We start from the raw sequence: 18,480 nt of genomic DNA, 5'->3' as shown, positions 1-18,480 counted from the left end.
GCGTCTAAACCTCCCCGCGCTGTGGAACGAGAATTAAAGTCGACGAAAGTTTCCCCATTCAGAAGTCTGCGTGTCCGTTGCCGCCATCTTACGTGGGGGGGGGAGACTATTTCCACGTTTTGTGGACACACCCTCCCTACCCAAGATGGCGCCCGCCCCTCAAGTGTACAACCCCATCGGGATCAATGCATTCCCTATCTACCCGACATGGCACCCACCCCTGAAGTGCACAACTCCTCGCCCTACCCAACATGGCACCCACCCCTCAAGTGTACAAACCCCATAGGGATCAATGCATTCACTCCCTATCCAACATGGCGCCCATGTCACGGACAACACCAATAGCGATCAATGCAGTCCCTCCCTACCCAACATGGCCCCCACCCCTCAAGTGTACAACCCCAATAGGTATCAATGCATTCTCTCTTCACTCAACATGGCGCCCACGTCACGTGTACAACCCCCATAGCGATCAATGCATTCCCTCCCTACCCAACATGGCACTCACCTCTCAAGTGCACAGCCTTCATAGGGATCAATGCATTCCTTCCCTACCCAATATGGCGGCGCTATAGCCATCACCATAATTTGCATATCGTCTTCCTATTGGACGGGACTGGGCTTGTGTACGCATAAATTATCTCGATGCTCCGCACTCATTGGATCACGGGGTCGGAGGCCGTAGCTCCGCATCCTATTGGCGGATTGTGTCGGCCGTAGCTCCGCCTCACTCAGATAAATCTCAGCGACGGCGCTGCGATTGGTCGACCGCTCGCGCACCCCCCACGTGCGTGTGACGTCCAATCCGGGAACGAGACGGGGGGGAGGGGGCGTGATCTACGAAGAGGCGCGCTTCGTCCAATGAGATTTGTGGAAAATTGTGGGGTTGTGGGGGGGGGTAGCCCGATGTGGGGGGGGGGGGTGGCCATGGTCCAATGGGATTGGTTTGTGAGGCGCGTGGCCTCGCAAAGCGGGAGGCGTGGCCTATATTTACGTGGGCGTTTTTCGTGCGTGAGTCTAAACCAATGAGGATCGTCGCACGATCTGAATGAGGGGAGGGGGCGGGGCACTTCGCTTGTATGCTAATGAGCGGGCGTGGCTATGTAAATGTTATGCTAATGAGCGCGCTCAAATCTGGGAGCCCCTTTGTTCGTCGATTTGGGCGCGGCTCATTAGCATGCAAATTTTATGCGGCGCTGCGATGCAATTGTGTTTTTTATGTGGGCGCGGCTATGTTAATGATCGCGTGCTCTTCTCCACACCACTGATTTTGTGAATTTATTTTAATTTTTTGGTGGGGCGCGGCTATGTGAATGACCGGATGTTCCGTTTTCATACTTCTGATTGGACTAATCGATATGTTAATTACTGGCGGGGGGCGCGGCTATGTTAATGAGCGCCCGCTATTTCTTTGCGTCTCTGATTGGGCGAGCGACTGGTTATGTTAATTTTTTTGGCGGGGGCGCGGCTATGTTAATGAGCGCTTTACGGCGGGGGGGGTGGCGGCGGTGGCCGATGCTAATTTTGCACGATTTAGGGGCGTGTCTATGTTAATCTTTACGGCGGAGAAGGGGGGACGGGCGGGGCCGCTATGTTAATCACGTGCCCGCTGTTATGTTAATTACGGGGAGCGGCAATGTTAATTAGGCGAGGGCGTGGTTATGCGAGATGTGGGGGGGGGGAGGGCGCTGTTATGTTAATATCATTGAGGGGGAGCGTTGGGGGGGGAGGCGGCGTGGTTATGCTAATGAGCGGGGGGTAAAAAAGGCGGGAATCGCCGGCGAGTCTGCACCGTTAGTCCTCGCAAGCTGCCTGAGCTTCGTGCATCCTGCGGCAGCTACCACAGCTACAGCAGCTACAGCTACCACCACCACAGCTGCTACAGCTGCTACAGCTACCACAGGTACCAGCTACCACCACAGCCACCACAGTTACCACAGTTACCACAGCTACCACAGCTACAGCTACCACAGGTACCAGCTACCACCACAGCCACCACCACAGTTACCACAGTTACCACAGCTACCACCACAGCTACCACCACAGCTGCTACAGCTACACCCACAGCTACAGCTACCACAGGTACCAGCTACCACCACAGCCACCACAGTTATCACAGCTACCACAGCTACAGCTACCACAGGTACCAGCTACCACCACAGTTACCACAGTTACCACAGCTACCACAGCTACAGCTACCACCACCACAGCTACCACCACCACAGCTACCACCACCACAGCTACCACCACAGCTGCTACAGCTACAGCTACCACCACCACAGCTGCTACAGCTACCACAGGTACCAGCTACCACCACAGCCACCACAGTTACCACAGTTACCACAGCTACCACAGCTACAGCTACCACAGGTACCAGCTACCACCACAGCTACCACAGCTAAAGCTTCACCCACAGCTACAGCTACCACAGGTACCAGCTACCACCACAGCCACCACCACAGCCACCACCACAGTTACCACAGCTACCACCACAGCTACCACCACCACAGCTACCACCACCACAGCTACCACCACCACAGCTACCACCACCACAGCTACCACCACCACAGCTACCACCACAGCTGCTACAGCTACACCCACAGCTACAGCTACCACAGGTACCAGCTACCACCACAGCCACCACAGTTATCACAGCTACCACAGCTACAGCTACCACAGGTACCAGCTACAGCTACCACAGCTAAAGCTTCACCCACAGCTACCACCACCACAGCTACCACCACAGCTGCTACAGCTACACCCACAGCTACAGCTACCACAGTTACAGCTACCACAGGTACCAGCTTCAGCTACCACCACAGCTACCACAGCTAAAGCTACAGCTACCACAGGTACCAGCTACCACAGCTACCACCACAGCTACCACAGGTACCAGCTACAGCTACCACCACAGCTACCACAGCTACCAGCTACCACAGCTACCAGCTACCACAGCTTCAGCTACCACACCTACCACAGGTACCACAGCTACCACAGGTCCAGCTTCAGCTACCACCACAGCTACCACAGGTACCAGCTACAGCTACCAGCTACCACAGCTTCAGCTACCACACCTACCACAGGTACCACAGCTACCACAGGTCCAGCTTCAGCTACCACCATAGCGACTACAGCTGCCACCACAGCTACAGAGCTTCAGCTACCACAGGTACCAGCTATAGCTATCACCTTAGCGACTACAGCTACCAAAGCTACCCCCATAGCTACCACCGGTACCAGCTACCACCACCACAGCTACCACCACCACCACCACGGCTACCACCACCACCACGGCTACCACCACCACCACGGCTACCACCACCACCACGGCTACCACCACCACAGCTACCACCACCACGGCTACCACCACCACAGCTACCACCACCACCACAGCTACAGCTACCACCACCACGGCTACCACCACCACCACAGCTACCACCACCACAGCTACCACCACCACAGCTACCACCACCACAGCTACCAACACCACAGCTACCACAGCTACCAACACCACAGCTACCACAGCTACCACCACCATCACAGCTACCACCACCATCACAGCTACCACCACCACCACAGCTACCACCACGCCAGCTACAGCTACCACCACAGCTACCACCACAGTTACCACCACCACAGCTACCACCACAAAACGTTCGCCAGTCGGTCGGGGAGACAAAGACGGACGGGGGTGGCGTGGTTCGTTCTGTGGGGCTCTCCAATAGGCGCAGCACTTGCCTCTGCAGCCTGCTAGAGGCTACCTGGGGTAGCTTTGTTTGTGCGTTTAATAGGCGCTCGCTGACAGCACTTGCCCCTGTAGCCTGCTAGAGGCTACCTGGGGGTGCTTTGTCTGTGTTTAATAGGCGCTCGCTAACAGCACTTGCCCCTGCAGCCTGCTAGAGGCTGCCTGGGGTAGCTTTGTCTGTGTGTTTAATAAGCGCTCGCTGACAGCACTTGCCCCTGTAGCCTGCTAGAGGCTACCTGGGGTAGCTTTGTCTGTGTTTAATAGGCGCTCGCTGACAGCTCTTGCCCCTGCAGCCTGCTAGAGGCTACCTGGGGTAGCTTTGTCTGTGTTTAATAGGCGCTCGCTGACAGCACTTGCCCCTGCAGCCTGCTAGAGGCTACCTGGGGGAGCTTTGTCTGTGTGTTTAATAGGCGCTCGCTAACAGCACTTGCCCCTGCAGCCTGCTAGAGGCTACCTGGGGTAGCTTTGTCTTTGTGTTTAATAGGCGCTCGCTAACAGCACTTGCCCCTGCAGCCTGCTAGAGGCTACCTGGGGGAGCTTTGTCTTTGTGTTTAATAGGCGCTCGCTGACAGCACTTGCCCCTGCAGCCTGCTAGAGGCTACCTGGGGGAGCTTTGTCTTTGTTATGAGAGCACTGATGGCGAGACAAAGGCGGCCGGGCGTGGTGATGTTCCGCAAAGACAAAGCTCCCCCAGGTAGCCTCTAGCAGTCTGTGGGGGCAAGTGCTGTTCCACACCCACACACAAAGACAAAGATCCCCTAGGTAGCCTCTAGCAGGCTGTAGGGGCAAGTGCTGTCCCACACACGCACCCACAAAGACAAAGGTCCCCTAGGTAGCCTCTAGCAGTCTATAGGGGCAAGTGCTGTTCCCCACCCACACAGACAAAGACAAAGGTCCACTAGGTAGCCTCTACCAGGCTGTGGGGGCAAGTGCTGTCCCACACCCACACACAAAGACAAAGATCCCCTAGGTAGCCTCTAGCAGGCTGTAGGGGCAAGTGCTGTTACACTCACACACAAAGACAAAGGTCCCCTAGGTAGCCTCTAGCAGGCTGTAGGGGCAAGTGCTGTTCCACACCCACACAGACAAAGACAAGGATCCCCTAGGTAGCCTCTAGCAGTCTGTAGGGGCAAGTGCTGTCACACACACACACAAAGACAAAGGTCCCCTAGGTAGCCTCTAGCAGGCTGTAGGGGCAAGTGCTGTTGCACACCCACACACAAAGACAAAGATCCCCTAGGTATCCTCTAGCAGGCTGTAGGGGCAAGTGCTGTTCCACACACACAAAGACAAATATCCCCTAGGTAGCCTCTATCAGTCTGTAGGGGCAAGTGCTGTCCCGCACCCACAACCCACACAGACAAAGACAAAGGTCCCCTGGGTAGCCTCCAGCAGGGCCGACAAAGCGCTTTTGAGCTCTTTTGATTCCTCCCAGAAGTCATATCGGAATGTTTGGAGGCGTTTGACGATGATGGGTCGCGATAGAGACAGCCAAGCGGGTGATGTTTTAGAACTTGGTGTGGTCTTTTATATTGAGTTTGTTAGTTGGTTAACGAAAAATGTGTTCGCGTTAATGTTATAATTATTATAATGATGTGCTTCATAAGAGTGGTTTTTTTTAACGGTTACCCATTTGTGCGTATGATCTATAGTTAGGTATTTAGTGTAATTAGTTGTTAACGTAACGTCTTGATAATGTAATGTTTATTATGTTAGTGTAATGTTTTTTAGTTGTATAATGTTTACGTGTTAGTAGCAGGTCTTAATGTTACACATTTGTAAGTACTAACGCAGCCAAGTGGAGTTTATTGTATTGTACCCATAACTAATTGTATATAATGTAATTAGCTGTTAACATAAACTTATTAGTAGTACTATAATATGTATTGTGTTAGTATTGTTTATATTAATAACACTATCTTAATATTATCCATTGTAAGTCTTAATTATGAATATAACATAGTCAACTTGTTATAGTCACTAACTTACACGTCTAGTTATAAAGTGTGTTAGTTATTAATATAACATAGTCAACTTGTTATAGTGACTAACTTACACGTCTAGTTATATAGTGTAGTTAGTTATTACTATAACATAGTCAACTTGTTATAGTGACTAACTTACACGTCTAGTTATAAAGTGTGTTAGTTAGTTATTACTATAACATAGTCAACTTGTTATAGTGACTAACTTACACGTCTAGTTATAAAGTGTATTAGTTAGTTATTACTATAACATAGTCAACTTGTTATAGTGACTAACTTACACGTCTAGTTTTAAAGTGTGTTAGTTAGTTAGTTATTACTATAACATAGTCAACTTGTTATAGTGACTAACTTACACGTCTAGTTATAAAGTGTGTTAGTTACTTATTAATATAACATAGTCAACTTGTTATAGTGACTAACTTACACGTCTAGTTATAAAGTGTATTAGTTAGTTATTACTATAACATAGTCAACTTGTTATAGTGACTAACTTACACGTCTAGTTATAAAGTGTGTTAGTTAGTTATTACTATAACATAGTCAACTTGTTATAGTGACTAACTTACACGTCTAGTTTTAAAGTGTGTTAGTTAGTTAGTTATTACTATAACATAGTCAACTTGTTATAGTGACTAACTTACACGTCTAGTTTTATAGTGTGTTAGTTAGTTATTAATATAACATAGTCAACTTGTTATAGTGACTAACTTACACGTCTAGTTATAAAGTGTGTTAGTTAGTTATTAATATAACATAGTCAACTTGTTATAGTGACTAACTTACACGTCTAGTTATATAGTGTGTTAGTTAGTTATTAATATAACATAGTCAACTTGTTATAGTGACTAACTTACACGTCTAGTTATAAAATGGTAGTTATTAATATAACATAGTCAACTTGTTATAGTGACTAACTTACACGTCTAGTTATAAAGTGTGTTAGTTACTTATTACTATAACATAGTCAACTTGTTATAGTGACTAACTTACACGTCTAGTTATATAGTGTTAGTTAGTTATTACTATAACATAGTCAACTTGTTATAGTGACTAACTTACACATCTAGTTATAAAGTGTAGTTAGTTATTACTATAACATAGTCAACTTGTTATAGTGACTAACTTACACGTCTAGTTATATAGTGTGTTAGTTATTAATATAACATAGTCAACTTGTTATAGTGACTAACTTACACGTCTAGTTATATAGTGTTAGTTAGTTATTACTATAACAGTCAACTTGTTATAGTGACTAACTTACACGTCTAGTTATAAAGTGTGTTAGTTAGTTATTACTATAACATAGTCAACTTGTTATAGTGACTAACTTACACGTCTAGTTATAAAGTGTGTTAGTTAGTTATTAATATAACATAGTCAACTTGTTATAGTGACTAACTTACACGTCTAGTTATATAGTGTTAGTTAGTTAGTTATTACTATAACATAGTCAACTTGTTATAGTGACTAACTTACACGTCTAGTTATATAGTGTATTAGTTAGTTATTAATATAACATAGTCAACTTGTTATAGTGACTAACTTACACGTCTAGTTATAAAGTGTGTTAGTTATTACTCTAACATAGTTAACTTGTTATAGTGACTAACTTACACGTCTAGTTATATAGTGTGTTAGTTATTAATGTAACATAGTCAACTTGTTATAGTGACTAACTTACACGTCTAGTTATATAGTGTGTTAGTTAGTTATTACTATAACAGTCATCTTAACAATACTATAATTTAGTTATTAACATAGCTATTTAAAACAACAATACTATCGTTGATACTACAATAGTGTTTATATTGTATACATCTTAACAATACTATAATTTAGTTACTAACATAGATCTATTTAAAACAACAATACTACAGTTGATACTACAAGTGTTTATATTGTATACATCTTAACAATACTATAATTTGGTTATTAACATAGAGCTGTTTAAAACAACAATACTATCGTTGATACTACAATAGTGTTAATTATTAATAATGTAGCCCCTAGCTCGCCCAGCTGCCAATATAACAGCTGCAGCAGCTGTGCAAAGCCAAAGATGACCCAGGTAGCCTCTAGCAGGGCTGTAGGGGCAAGTGCTGTTACACAGACAGACAAAGATTCCCCAGGTAGCCTCTAGCAGGGCTGTAGGGGCAAGTGCTGTTACACAGACAGACAAAGATTCCCCAGGTAGCCTCTAGCAGGGCTTTAGGGGCAAGTGCTGTTACACACAGACAATGATGCCCCAGGTAGCCTCTAGCAGTAGGGGCAAGTGCTGTTACACACACAGACAAAGCTCCCCCAGGTAGCCTCCAGCAGTAGGGGCAAGTGCTGTTACACACACACACAGACAAAGCTCCCCCAGGTAGCCTCTAGCAGTAGGGGCAAGTGCTGTTACACACACAGACAAAGCTCCCCCAGGTAGCCTCCAGCAGTAGGGGCAAGTGCTGCTACACACACACAGAGACAAAGCTCCCCCAGGTAGCCTCTAGCAGTAGGGGCAAGTGTTGTTACACACACAGACAAAGCTCCCCCAGGTATCCTCCTTGAGGGCAGTAGGGGCAAGTGCTGTTACACACACACAGACAAATCTCCCCCAGGTAGCCTCTAGCAGTAGGGGCAAGTGCTGTTACACACACACATACAAAGCTCCCCCAAGGTAGCCTCTAGCAGTAGGGGCAAGTGCTGTTACACACACACATACAAAGCTCCCCCAAGGTAGCCTCTAGCAGTAGGGGCAAGTGCTGTTACACACACACAGAGACAAAGCTCCCCCAAGGTAGCCTCTAGCAGTAGGGGCAAGTGCTGTTACACACACATACAAAGCTCCCCCAGGTAGCCTCTAGCAGTAGGGGCAAGTGCTGTTACACACACACACATACAAAGCTCCCCCAGGTAGCCTCTAGCAGTAGGGGCAAGTGCTGTTACACACACACAGACAAAGCTCCCCCAGGTAGCCTCTAGCAGTAGGGGCAAGTGCTGTTACACACACACAGAGACAAAGCTCCCCCAGGTATCCTCCTTGAGGGCAGTAGGGGCAAGTGCTGTTACACACACAGACAAAGCTCCCCCAGGTAGCATCTAGCAGTAGGGGCAAGTGCTGTTACACAGACACAGAGACAAAGCTCCCCCAGGTAGCCTCTAGCAGTAGGGGCAAGTGCTGTTACACAGACACAGAGACAAAGCTCCCCCAGGTAGCCTCTAGCAGTAGGGTCAAGTGCTGTTACACACACACACACAGACAAAGCTCCCCCAGGTAGCCTCTAGCAGTAGGGGCAAGTGCTGACCACAACACTTTCACCCAGTTGTCCTCTGAATCATTCAGATGTTCATTGGGCAAACTTCAGACGGGCATGTGTATGTGCTTTCTTGAGCAGGGGGGACCTTGCGGGCGCTGCAGGATTTCAGTCCTTCACGACGTAGAGTTGTTACCAATTGTTTTCTTGGTGACTATGGTCCCAGCCGCCTTGAGATCATTGACAAGATCCTCCCGTGTAGTTCTGGGCTGATTCCTCACCTCCGCGAGGTGAGATCTTGCATGGAGCCCCCAGGCCGAGGGAGATTGACAGTTCTTTTGTGTTTCTTCCATTTGCGAATAATCGCACCAACTGTTGTCACCTTCTTCACCAAGCTGCTTGGCAATGGTCTTGTAGCCCATTCCAGCCTCGCGTAGGTCTACAATCTTGTCCCTGACATCCTTGGAGAGCTCCTTTGGTCTTGGCCACGGTGGAGAGTTTGGGAATCTGATTGATTGATTGATTGCTTCTGTGGACAGGTGTCTTTTATACAGGTAACAAGCTGAGATTAGGAGCACTCCCTTTAATAGTGTGCTCCTAATCTCAGCTCGTTACCTGTATAAAAGGACACCTGGGAGCCAGAAATCTCTCTTATTGAGAGGGGGTCAAATACTTATTTCCCTCATTAAAATGCAAATCAATTTATAACATCTTTGACACGCGTTTTTCTGGATTTTTGTTGTTGTTATTCTGTCTCTCACTGTTCAAATAAACCTACCATTAAAATTATAGACTGATCATTTCTTTGTCAGTGGGAAAACGTACAAAATCAGCTGGGGATCAAATACTTTTTTTCCCCCTCGCTGTATGGCATATTATACACTAGCTGTACAAACCCCGGCTTTGCCCGGGACTTGGATTCACCACGCCCGGCCGCCTTTGTCTCCCCCGGTGGCGATGTTTACACACAACACAGCAGTTACTCGTTTGAGGCCGAGTCGACCTAGGGGAGTCCCAGGTGCGGTTAAAATTCATCGTCACCGGTGGTGGCCGTGAGCGGGAATCGAACCCGGGTCGCCGGGTTCATAGCGCGGCGTAGCGCTAACACCACTACGTAGCTACAATGCGTTACGCTTACACACAGATATACACACACACAGATATAGACACACACACAGATATACACACGCAGATATATATACACACACACAGATATACACACACAGAGAGACACACACACATATATACACACAACAACAACAACCGCCATTCGCCACTAAGTGGCGGTGACGTCACCACGACGCTTGTGCCAGGCTATGTGCACCCTGAGGCCACGTGAAGTGTCGAACGCCCGCTGGCAGGAGGTCACGGGGCAGACCCAGGTGCCACGGGTCGACTGACTGAGATGACTGGCTGATGCACCACCTGTGCCCCCTACTGTGCCAACCTGCTGTGCTTTAGCCACCCGGCGCTCCGCTCGCTGTTGTGAGCGTCGCTCCTCCGCCCTCCGTTGTTGTTGGAGGGCGACTGCCTCCAACTGCCCAGTAGCATCCTTCACGAGCCTCCTCCACAGAGGCCGATCTTGACACCGCTGGTACCAGTCATCGGCAAGTCCACTCAGCTCCACGTCCTCCTGTACCACATCACTCCATCTCTTCTCTAGCCCGTGCCGCGCCCGCTTAGCCCCCTCAATCCGGCCGAACAAAAGCTGTTTCGGCATGCGGTGGCTGGGCATGCGGGCTACATGACCCAGCCATTGCAGCCTTGCCTGCCGGAGGAGCTCACCGATGGGACCCTGCCCAGATCTTTCAAGGATTTGTGAGCTCCTCACACAATCCAGTCTGGTTAAACCCAGGATGGATCGTAGGCAGGCCAGCCTAAATGTTTCTAACCGGCGAAGATGTTCCATTAGGGGGGTCCACGTTTCGCAAGCGTAGAGTACACACACACATATATACACACACACACATATATACACACAGATAGACACACAGACACACACACATAGACAGCGCGCTAACCACTACACTACAATGTGTTACGATTCCACACACAGAGACACACACACACAGAGACACACACACACAGAGACACACACACAGAGACACACACACACACAGAGACAGACACAGAGACACACACACAGAGACACACACACACACACACAGAGACACACACACACACAGAGACACACACACACACAGAGACACACACACACAGAGACACACACACACAGAGACACACACACACAGAGACACACACACACAGAGACACACACACACACAGAGACACACACACACACAGAGACACACACACACAGACACACACACACAGACAGCGCGCTAACCACCACACTACAATGCGTTAAGCTTCCGACATGCGAGGGTCACGTGACAGATGTGACGTCACAGCTCACTTGCCGTGCAAAAAAAAATCTGCATTATTGAGCTCCACTCCCCCCACCCCCCTCCAAAAAAATAAAAAAATTATTTTTATAATGTTTGCATGGTGTACAGTCTGGAAAGTACCCGCACGGCAAATTTCAACTTTGTTGCATGTCGGGAAGTACGCTAAAACATTTTGAACAGCCACGCACAATCACAACTTTGCCTTTGATATATAGATGGCGATCCAATGGGATTGACCGAAATGCGGACATGAATTAAAATAAATGCGTAAGTGAATGGAAATGATTTAGCTTGCCGAGGAGGAGTTGCTAGCCTACGAGGTTGGTGATGAGGAAGGGGAGGAGGAGGAGGAGGTGGTGGTGGTGATGTTATACTGTTAGGAACGAATTTGTAAACTGAGTGTACCAGCCTGCGATAGATTAATGTGTCCGTCCGTCCGTCCCCTTTCAATACTTTAACGGATGTGAAATCTCGTGCTGTTGGGGTGTAAAATCAGCCAATGGACAGCGCAGAGACTTGTCCTACCAGCCCACCCTGCAGGGACGTGTTGAGTTTGTACGCCTTTTGGCGTATTCTGGTTCAACACCAGTTTGAGACTAAAGGGCTCTAAGAAAAGCCGTCTCTGGTGTGGACCAATCAAATTCAAGGACAGTGCCAATATTATCATCAGAGTTGTCTCTTTTGTTTGCATTTTGACTGCCTGTGTTGTGGTTATTGCAGACATGATGCCTTGAATAAAGGTGTCAGTTTTTTGTGTGCCAGTTAAAAAGGTAAAACCTATTCCTATATCTTGTTACTGGCAAAGGAGGTCTCATAATGTAAATACTCTGATAGTGCGCTGTTTTTGAGTTTGACGCCTTTTGGCGTCTTCTGATCCAACACCAGCGGAGAGACTAAAGGGCTCTAAGAAAATCCGTCTCTGGTGTGGACCAATCAAATTCAAGGACAGTGCCAATATTATTATTATGATCAGAGTTGTCTCTTTTTGTTTGCATTTTGACTGCTTGTGTTGTGGTTATTGCAGACATGATGCCTTGAATAAAGGTGTCAGTTTTTGTGCCAGTTAAAAGGGTAAAAACCTATTACTATATCTTGTTTACTGGCAAAGGAGGTCTCATAATGTAAGTGCTCACCCAGAGCCCCTCAATACTCTGATGGTGCGCTGTTTTTGAGTTGTACGCCTTTTGGCGTCTTCTGGTCCAACACCAGCGGAGAGACTAAAGGGCTCTAAGAAAAGCCGTCTCTGGTGTGGACCAATCAAACTCAAGGACAGTGCCAATATCATTATCAGAGATGTCTCTTTTTGTTTGCATTTTGACTACTTGTGTTGTGGTTATTGCAGACACGATGCCTTTTTGAATAAAGGTGTCATTTTTCTGTGCCAGTTAAAAGGGTAAAACCTATTTCTATTACTGGCAAAGGAGGTCTCATAATGTAAATTCTCACCCCGAGCACCTCAATACTCTGATAGTGCGCTGTTACTGGTAGGAGCGAATTTGTAAACTGAGTGTACCAGCCTGCGATAGATTAATTGTGTCCGTCCGTCCGTCCCCTTTTAATACTTTAACGGATGTGAAATCTCGTGCTGTTGGGGTGTAAAATCAGCCAATGGACAGCGCAGAGACTTGTCCTACCAGTCCACCCTGCAGGGACGTGGTTTTTTTTATTTTTTAAGGAAAGTCTCCTTCAGCCGAAGCTTCCGGAAGCCGAAATTCTCGTGTTTTTCCGTCTCTCGTTTCGGCTTTTTTTAAATTTCTTTCCCCCCCCCCTCTACTCTCTTGACTTTGACCTGGGTTTTGAGGGGTCTCACCAGCTTTGAGTTTTTACAACAACAACAAAAAAAAACCTGTCCATTGGAAGTTGTTTTTGCCTTCTTCTTCTAAGAATTTGTCTTGGTGTGGCATTTGTCTGGTCATTCCGCACAAGACTGGTACGGCTTGTTAGGGCCGTAGCAGCGGTGTTGTTGTGTACGCGGGTGACTGTACGCGACCCATACAAGTTCTAGCGAGCGAATCATCATCATCATCATCTTTTGATTTAAAGCTTTCGTGACTGCAGTAATTAATATTCTTAGTTTTTTTTCGGTAAAGTCACCACGTTTAAGGGAAACAACAAAATAATAAAATATATCTATATATATAAAACAATAACTAAAAAAATTTCTCACGACGTTTCGACCATAACTCAAACGGTCATCTTCAGGTGTGTCGGTTTGCATAAATTAATTTTTTTAAACGGCGCATTTATTTATTTATAAAAAACCGTTGGCGCAACGGTTTGGCAGTTTATTTAGGACTAGTCATCTATACTCTGAAAAGAGGAGAGGGGGGAAGACGAAATTTTTTTTTAATGCAAACCAACACACCTGAAGATGACCGTTTGAGTTATGGTCGAAAGGTCGTGAGAATTTTTTTGTTATTGTTTTATATATATATTTTTTGTTATTTTGTTGTTTCCCTTCAACGTGACTTTACCGGAGAAAAACTAAGAATATGAATTACTGCAGTCACGAAAGCTTTAAATCAAAATTTAAATATCATCATCGTCGCATCCCGAACCCAAGCCGTCATATCCCCAAGACGCGTGTATATATATATTTTTCTCGTCAAGACACGCCGTGTACCAAATTCGGCGTGGCTCCAAAGCTGCCGTGTATCGAGGTGTTGCCGTGCCAATTATTTTACGGGACCTCCTTTGCCAGTAAACAAGATATAGGAATAGGTTGTTACCCTTTTTAACCGGCACACCAAAAAAAAAACTGACGCCTTTATTCAAGAAGGCATCGTGTCTGCAATAACCACAACACAGTCAAAATGCAATCAAAAAGAGACAACTCTGATGATAATAATATTATTGGCACTGTCCTTGAATTTGATTGGTCCACACCAGAGACGGCTTTTCTTAGAGCCCTTTAGTCTCCACTGGTGTTGGACCAGAAGACGCCAAAAGGCGTACAACTCAAAAACAGCGCACCATCAGAGTATTGAGGGGCTCTGGGTGAACATTTACATTATGAGACCTCCTTTGCCAGTAACAAGATATAGTAATAGGTTTTTACCCTTTTAACTGGCACAAAAAACTGACCTTTATTCAAGGCATCATGTTTACAATAACCACAACACAAGTAGTCAAAATGCAAAAAAAAACAACTCTGATAATAATATTGGCACTGTCCTTGAATTTGATTGGTCCACACCCGAGACTGATTTTCTATGGGTCTATGTCTATGTATCTCTGTGGGTCTATGTCTATGTATCTCTCTGGGTCTATGGGTCTATGTCTATGTATCTCTGTGGGTCTATGGTTCTATATCTATGTATCTCTGTGGGTCTATGAGTCTGTCTATGTATCTGTGGGTCTATGAGTCTGTCTGTATCTCTGTGGGTCTATGGGTCTATGTCTATGTATCTCTGTGGGTCTATGGTTCTATATCTATGTATCTCTGTGGGTCTATGAGTCTGTCTATGTATCTGTGGGTCTATGGGTCTCTATGTCTATGTATCTCTGTGGGTCTATGGGTCTCTATGTCTATGTATCTCTGTGGGTCTATGGGTCTCTATGTCTATGTATCTCTGTGGGTCTATGAGTCTATGTATCTCTATGGGTCTATGGGTCTGTCTATGTATCTGTGGGTCTATGGGTCTATGTATCTCTGTGGGTCTATGGGTCTATGTATCTCTGTGGGTCTGTCTATGTATCTCTATGGGTCTATGTCTGTCTCTCTGTGGGTCTATGAGTCTATGGGTCTGTCTCTCTGTGGGTCTATGAGTCTATGTCTATGTATCTCTGTGGGTCTATGGGTCTATGTCTATGTATCTGTGGGTCTTTGTCTATGTATCTCTGTGGGTCTATGGGTGTCTTTGTCTATGTATCTCTGTGGGTCTATGGGTCTCTATGTCTATGTATCTCTGTGGGTCTATGGGTCTCTATGTCTATGTATCTCTGTGGGTCTATGAGTCTATGTATCTGTGGGTCTATGGGTCTATGTATCTCTGTGGGTCTATGTCTATGTATCTGTGGGTCTATGGGTCTATGTTTATGCATCTCTGTGGGTCTATGGGTCTATGTATCTGTGGGTCTATGGGTCTCTGTGGGTCTGTCTATGTATCTCTATGGGTCTATGTCTGTCTCTCTGTGGGTCTATGAGTCTATGGGTCTGTCTCTTTGTGGGTCTATGAGTCTATGTCTATGTATCTCTGTGGGTCTATGAGTCTATGTATCTCTGTGGGTCTATGAGTCTATATCTATGTATCTCTGTGGGTCTATGAGTCTATATCTATGTATCTCTGTGGGTCTATGAGTCTATATCTATGTATCTCTGTGGGTCTATGGGTCTATGTCTATCTTGATTATAAAATCATTTAAAATCCGTACAATTTTAAGTTTCGGGTTAAAGCAGGTGTAGGTCTATCTACATAGGTACATTAATTAAATCGACACATTACGATAATAACCGAGGGAAACCACACGGCAATGAGCAGGTTCGTGATAAGAATTCTTAAAAATTTTGACACTTTTTTTTCAACGTTTTTAAGTGGAGTAAATGTTAAGATTCTAGGAGCGTTTTTTTGTTAAAATAAATAAAATAATGACGAAACTGACATCGTTTACAAGGGAATCTTCACCACCAAAACGAATACTTTGGTGATAAAAAAAATAATTCAAACGTTCGTGAGATTTTTTTTTAAATGTAAATCTACGATTAGGTAGAACGTTAAGCCGTTAAATTTGTTGACAAATTACGAAACGTAACATAATTTCTGAGGGAAACCACACTGCAATGAACACTTTGGTTATAAAATAATGTTAACATTTGTGTGATTTTTTTTTTAACGTAAGGCTACGATTTCGCGGTTACACGTAATTGTATAGGTACGTTAAGTAAACGTTAATCTGTTAAATTGAAATATTACGAAACTAACATAATTTCTGAGGGAAACCACACCTCAATGAACGCGTTGTTAAATAATTTAACATTTGTGAGTTTTTTTTAAAAAAATGTTTACGAGTCAGAAGCTCCGTTAACTAAAAGTTAAGCTATTAAATAATTACATTTACGAAACTAACATCATTTCTGAGGGAAACCACAACTCGATGAAAATATTTGTACGTTTTTTTTAACGTAACGTAACGTTACGATTCGGCAGGCCCGTTCAAGTTCACGTTGAGCCGTTTGTACATTTGTGCGTGTTAAAATCTGTGACATTTTTTTTTAAGACTTACGAAACTAACATCATAATTTCTGAGGGAAACCACACCTCAATGAACCCGTTGGGGGTTATAAAAGAATAAAATATTTGTGCCATTTTTTTATTTTTTTTATAAAAAAAATTCGCCTTTGCACCCTTCATAGAAATATTCACAGTGGAGCTTTGTTTGAGCGGTGGGATATGGCGATGGTGGGGGGGGGGGCTCTTCTCGTGGTGAACTTCGCGAAATCCGCACCGAAAGATATTTAAACGTATTTGGACGTCTGACAGAGAACCAAAAATCTACGAATAATTTTTTGAATGCATCGTGAACATTTTCTCTGCCGTGTCTCCTTAAGGGGAAGTTTCTGGCCTTGGCTTACCACAGACCACTACAGACCCTGAACAACCCTGTGGTGTATAGTAAAGTAGTGTATAGTGTAGTGTATTGCACTACTATATATTGCACGAAACACTACACTACTATTAATGTAGTGTTTCGTAGTGTATAGTCTAATATATAGTAGTGTATAGTCTAATATATTCTAGTGTATAGTAGTGTAGTGTATCTAGTAGTATAATGTAGTGTAGTGTATCTAGTAGTATAATGTAGTGTAGTGTATCTAGTAGTATAATGTAGTGTAGTGTATCTAGTAGTATAATGTAGTGTAGTGTATCTAGTAGTATAATGTAGTGTAGTGTATCTAGTAGTATAATGTAGTGTAGTGTATCTAGTAGTATAATGTAGTGTAGTGTATCTAGTAGTATAATGTAGTGTAGTGTATCTAGTAGTATAATGTAGTGTAGTGTATCTAGTAGTATAATGTAGTGTAGTGTATCTAGTAGTATAATGTAGTGTAGTGTATCTAGTAGTATAATGTAGTATCTAGTAGTATAGTGTAGTAGTGTGGTATCTAGTAGTATAATGTAGTAGTGTAGTATCTAGTAGTATAATGTAGTAGTGTCTAGTAGTATAATGTAGTAGTGTAGTGTCTAGTAGTATAGTGTAGTGGTGTAGTATCTAGTAGTATAGTGTAGTGGTGTAGTGTCTAGTAGTATAATGTAGTAGTGTAGTGTCTAGTAGTATAATGTAGTAGTGTAGTATCTAGTAGTATAATGCAGTAGTGTAGTATCTAGTAGTATAATGTAGTAGTGTAGTATCTAGTAGTATAATGTAGTAGTGTAGTGTCTAGTAGTATAATGTAGTAGTGTAGTGTCTAGTAGTATAATGTAGTAGTGTCTAGTAGTATAGTGTAGTGTGTAGTAGTGTAGTATATAGTATAATGTGTATATAGTATCTAGTAGTGTCTAGTAGTATAATCTAGTAGTGTCTAGTAGTATAATGTAGTAGTGTCTAGTAGTATAATCTAGTAGTGTCTAGTAGTATAATCTAGTAGTGTAATATCTAGTAGTGTAGTGTCTAGTAGTATAATGTAGTAGTGTAGTGTCTAGTAGTATAATGTAGTAGTGTAGTGTCTAGTAGTATAATGTAGTAGTGTAGTGTCTAGTAGTATAATGTAGTAGTGTAGTGTCTAGTAGTATAATGTAGTAGTGTCTAGTAGTATAATGTAGTAGTGTAGTATATAGTATAATGTGTATATAGTATCTAGTAGTATAATCTAGTAGTGTATCTAGTAGTATAATCTAGTAGTGTATCTAGTAGTGTCTAGTAGTATAATCTAGTAGTGTCTAGTAGTATAATCTAGTAGTGTCTAGTAGTATAATCTAGTAGAGTGTCTAGTAGTATAATCTAGTAGAGTGTCTAGTAGTATAATCTAGTAGTGTCTAGTAGTATAATGTAGTGTGTCTAGTAGTATAATGTAGTGTGTCTAGTAGTATAATGTAGTGTGTCTAGTAGTATAATGTAGTAGTGTATCTAGTAGTGTATCTAGTAGTATAATCTAGTAGTGTCTA

The 18,480-nt window shown here is 44.5% G+C and overlaps 2 protein-coding genes across 5 annotated transcripts in view; both read left to right on the top strand.

Moving 5' to 3' along the window:
• Nucleotides 1–373: 373 nt before the first annotated feature.
• LOC142923808 (uncharacterized) lies at nt 374–3,860 on the top strand. The gene is made up of 2 exons (XM_076064781.1): nt 374–408; nt 2,853–3,860. Exons 1-2 carry the CDS (start codon nt 374–376, stop codon nt 3,826–3,828), a joined length of 1,011 nt encoding a protein of 336 aa, XP_075920896.1. The 3' UTR covers nt 3,829–3,860.
• LOC116938094 (fascin-like) overlaps nt 1,758–18,480 on the top strand; it is a 69,500-nt gene continuing 52,777 nt past the window's right edge. The window contains exon 1 of one of the 4 annotated variants that reach the window (XM_076064782.1): nt 1,758–1,903. The gene's annotated coding sequence lies outside the window, so the exon portion shown is untranslated. Of the gene's footprint in view, nt 1,904–2,250; nt 2,301–2,835; nt 2,853–18,480 lie in introns of those variants that run through there. The other 3 variants (XM_076064783.1, XM_076064784.1, XM_076064785.1) reach the window with 3 other exon arrangements.

Source organism: Petromyzon marinus, unplaced genomic scaffold (genome assembly GCF_048934315.1).
Source record: "Petromyzon marinus isolate PM22_M1 ecotype Great Lakes invasive population unplaced genomic scaffold, UKy_Petmar_22M1.pri1.0 PM_Scaffold_72, whole genome shotgun sequence".
Taxonomy (NCBI): Eukaryota; Metazoa; Chordata; class Hyperoartia; order Petromyzontiformes; family Petromyzontidae; genus Petromyzon; species Petromyzon marinus.
This window is presented reverse-complemented; position numbering and strand designations above follow the sequence as displayed.